Source organism: Cebus imitator, unplaced genomic scaffold (assembly GCF_001604975.1).
Source record: "Cebus imitator isolate Cc_AM_T3 unplaced genomic scaffold, Cebus_imitator-1.0 Scaffold96, whole genome shotgun sequence".
NCBI lineage: Eukaryota > Metazoa > Chordata > Mammalia > Primates > Cebidae > Cebus > Cebus imitator.
Window position 1 is genome coordinate 2439185 of NW_016107411.1, and position 2735 is coordinate 2441919.

A 2735-nucleotide genomic window follows, 5' to 3' on the forward strand; every position below is an offset into this window, starting at 1 on the left:
TGTTGACCAGGATGGTCTCGATCTCTTGACCTCGTGATCCACCCGCCTCGGCCTCCTAAAGTGCTGGGATTACAGGCGTGAGCCACCGCGCCCGGCCTTAAAATATTTTTTTTTTATTTTTTAAGACATGGTCTCGCTCTGTCACCCAGGCTGGAGTGCAGTGGCAAGATCTTGGCTCACTGCAGCCTCGACCTTCCGGGCTCAGGTGATTCTCCCGGCTCAGCCTCCCAGGTAGCTGGGACTACTACAAGCGCGCATCACTCCGCCAGGATAATTTTTTGTATTTATTGTAGAGATGTGGTTTCGCCATGTTGCCCAGGCTGATCTTGAACTGCTGGGCTCAAGTGATCCTCCCACCTCGGTCTCTCACAGTGCTGGAATTACAGACGTGAGCCAGCTCACCTGGCTAATAGCCATTTATTGAGAGTACTGTGATAAGCACTTTTGATTCATTGTATCATTTAAAATTTACACGGCAACTCATTGAGGTTAAAATTATTCTCTCTCATTTAGAAATTTTAAAATTGATCTTCGTTCAAGAAAGAAATTACTAGCCAGTGATTACCAGGCACCATCAAGTGGAGCCTTGATTCAAAACCAAATCCTCTGACTTCAACCCCCAAACATTTACGTTTCTACCTTTCACTGTACTGCCTTCCTCCTGGATAAATAAGAGATTAAGATTTTGAAGACATGTCAGGATATTAGTTTTATTCTATGGTTACCACCTTCTTTTATATGCCAAGATTCCCAGCCCCAGGATCTAAGTCATAGCTCTTGATTATGGCCCGTCCCCAGTAGGGAGCTGAACTTACTACTTTTGACGAGAAAGAAGTCAGAGTAGTTGTTTCTTCCAAGTCACTCACATCTGAGATGCCCCTCAAACCCTCCTTAGTGATCTCTGGCTGAGAGATGTTTGCCTCATTATGATCTTGATAATACTGGATCAACTGCTGAACCCCAGCCTTTAATGCAGGTTTAAGTGCAGCACTGACCACTAGACCCATAGGCCCCCCTGACATTCCAGCCATGGTCATCAGAAGGTCATATCCCAGATCTATGGCCCCATCTCGGCCTCGTTCCTTGGCCTTGCCCAAGCAGTTTTGAGTAGCATAATACAAGGCTGTGCCCAGGTTGTAGAATGTTCCCACTCCTGGCAGCAGCTGGACGACATTGTGCACATCTTGCTCCTTCTCATTCTCACAGTCTTCGGTGGGGAGGTAGCGCCGGACCCTTCCTGTGCCTGGCTGCTCCCTGGCTAATAGCTGCAGAGCAGAGGCCAGGGCTTCCACTGACACTTTCCTCTCTGCGCTTCTGCCTTTCTGGAGCCCTTGAAGATGCTGGATGAGGACCTGTGTCGCATTCACACCACCCTGGCGGTACAGCTGAAGCTGTAGAGCCCAAACATCAGCCTGGCAACCAGCTTCCTCCAGGGCATTCCTTAGAGCCAGGCTTACCAAGAACTTGGGAAGAGGGGCCATGTGGCTGAAACCAGGCAGTGACTTTGGGTGCAGAAATTGGCAGGACAAGGGGTCTGAGGAGGGTGTCTGGGATTCCAAGGACAAGGGAAGGTGCATCAAGACATTTGTCTGCTTTCCATATGAAGTGGCATCCACAGGGTGCAGCAGGAGGTAGCAAAGTAGCAGTTCAACTGGTATCAAGATGAATCTGAGGCCATGCATGTCTGGAGCAGAGTACCCTAGAAAGGGGGGAAATCAGAAACATACAAACTATTTCCCTATGGTGAGCCCAAGACTCAGTTAGGGGGACACCTCGTACGTCAACCTACTTCCAAGCTTCTATACTTTCTTTTTAGAGACTGGGTCTTGCTCTGTCACCCAGAAGAGTGCAGTGGTGGGATCACAAATCACTGCTGCCTTAAACTCTTGGGCTCAAGCAATCCTCCTGCCTCAGCCCCCCAAGTAGCTGAGACTACAGGTGCATGCCACCATACCTAGCTAATTTTTAAATTTTTTGTAGAGATGTGGTTTTGCCATCTTGCCCAGCCTGGTCCTGAACTTTGGGCTCAAGTGATCCTCCCACCTCCACCTTCCAAAGTGATAGGCTTCTAGGTGTGAGCTACTGTGCCTGGCCCCAAGCTTCTGTTCTTTTTAGGTAAAGGCCTAAGAAATAGGAAATGCACCCCAATTGCTCCAACTTGGTCTCCCCCATTTACAGGTCTCCAGCGACTTCTGTTTTATTTCCACCCATACATAGGGACCCCAAATTACCACACAGTCCAGTCATTGAGAAGTGAGACTGCCTCGGTAGGTTTGGTCGCTCCCCGGTCCTGTTCTGCCTAGTTCTCTGTCCCATGAGGAAAGGAAATATTTGCTCTCCCTTATGATCAATGAGGGATGTAATCTCTGAAAATATTTACACTGGCTGCTCAAACCTTGTACCCTTGTCACACACGCAACCTCAATGCTTGCAGTCCTGATCTTTGGCATCTCCTGTATGTCCCTGCCACGTTCCCACTCTAAGCTCATGATAGGAGCCAGGGAAATTCAGAATTAGGAAAGATGAGATGTGTATGGTTCTCTCATTTCTCTTTTCAATTTAAAAATTAAATTAGTGGCTGGGCACAGTGGCTCACGCCTGTAATCTCAGCACTTTGGGAGGCTAAGGCAGGTGGATCACAAGGTCAGGAGTTCGAGACCAGTGTGGCTAATATGGTGAAACCCTGTCTCTATTAAAAATACAAATATTAGCTGGGCGTGGTGGTGGGCACCTGT

At 48.3% G+C, this 2735-nt stretch overlaps 1 protein-coding gene across 2 annotated transcripts; it reads right to left on the reverse strand.

The window, feature by feature from the left end:
- Positions 1–114: 114 nt before the first annotated feature.
- Positions 115–2353, reverse strand: APOF (apolipoprotein F). 2 transcript variants are annotated; one of them, XM_017536329.2, is made up of 2 exons: positions 2232–2353; positions 115–1699 (listed from the first exon to the last, which is right to left on the reverse strand). In XM_017536329.2, the coding sequence occupies exons 1-2, from the start codon at positions 2314–2316 to the stop codon at positions 735–737; spliced, it is 1050 nt and encodes a 349-aa protein (XP_017391818.1). In that variant the 5' UTR covers positions 2317–2353; the 3' UTR covers positions 115–734. The 2 variants fall into 2 exon arrangements, with proteins under 2 accessions (XP_017391818.1, XP_017391819.1); XM_017536330.2 differs by lacking the exon at positions 2232–2353 and adding an exon at positions 1790–1820 and having other exon boundaries at positions 422–1699.
- Positions 2354–2735: the final 382 nt, after the last annotated feature.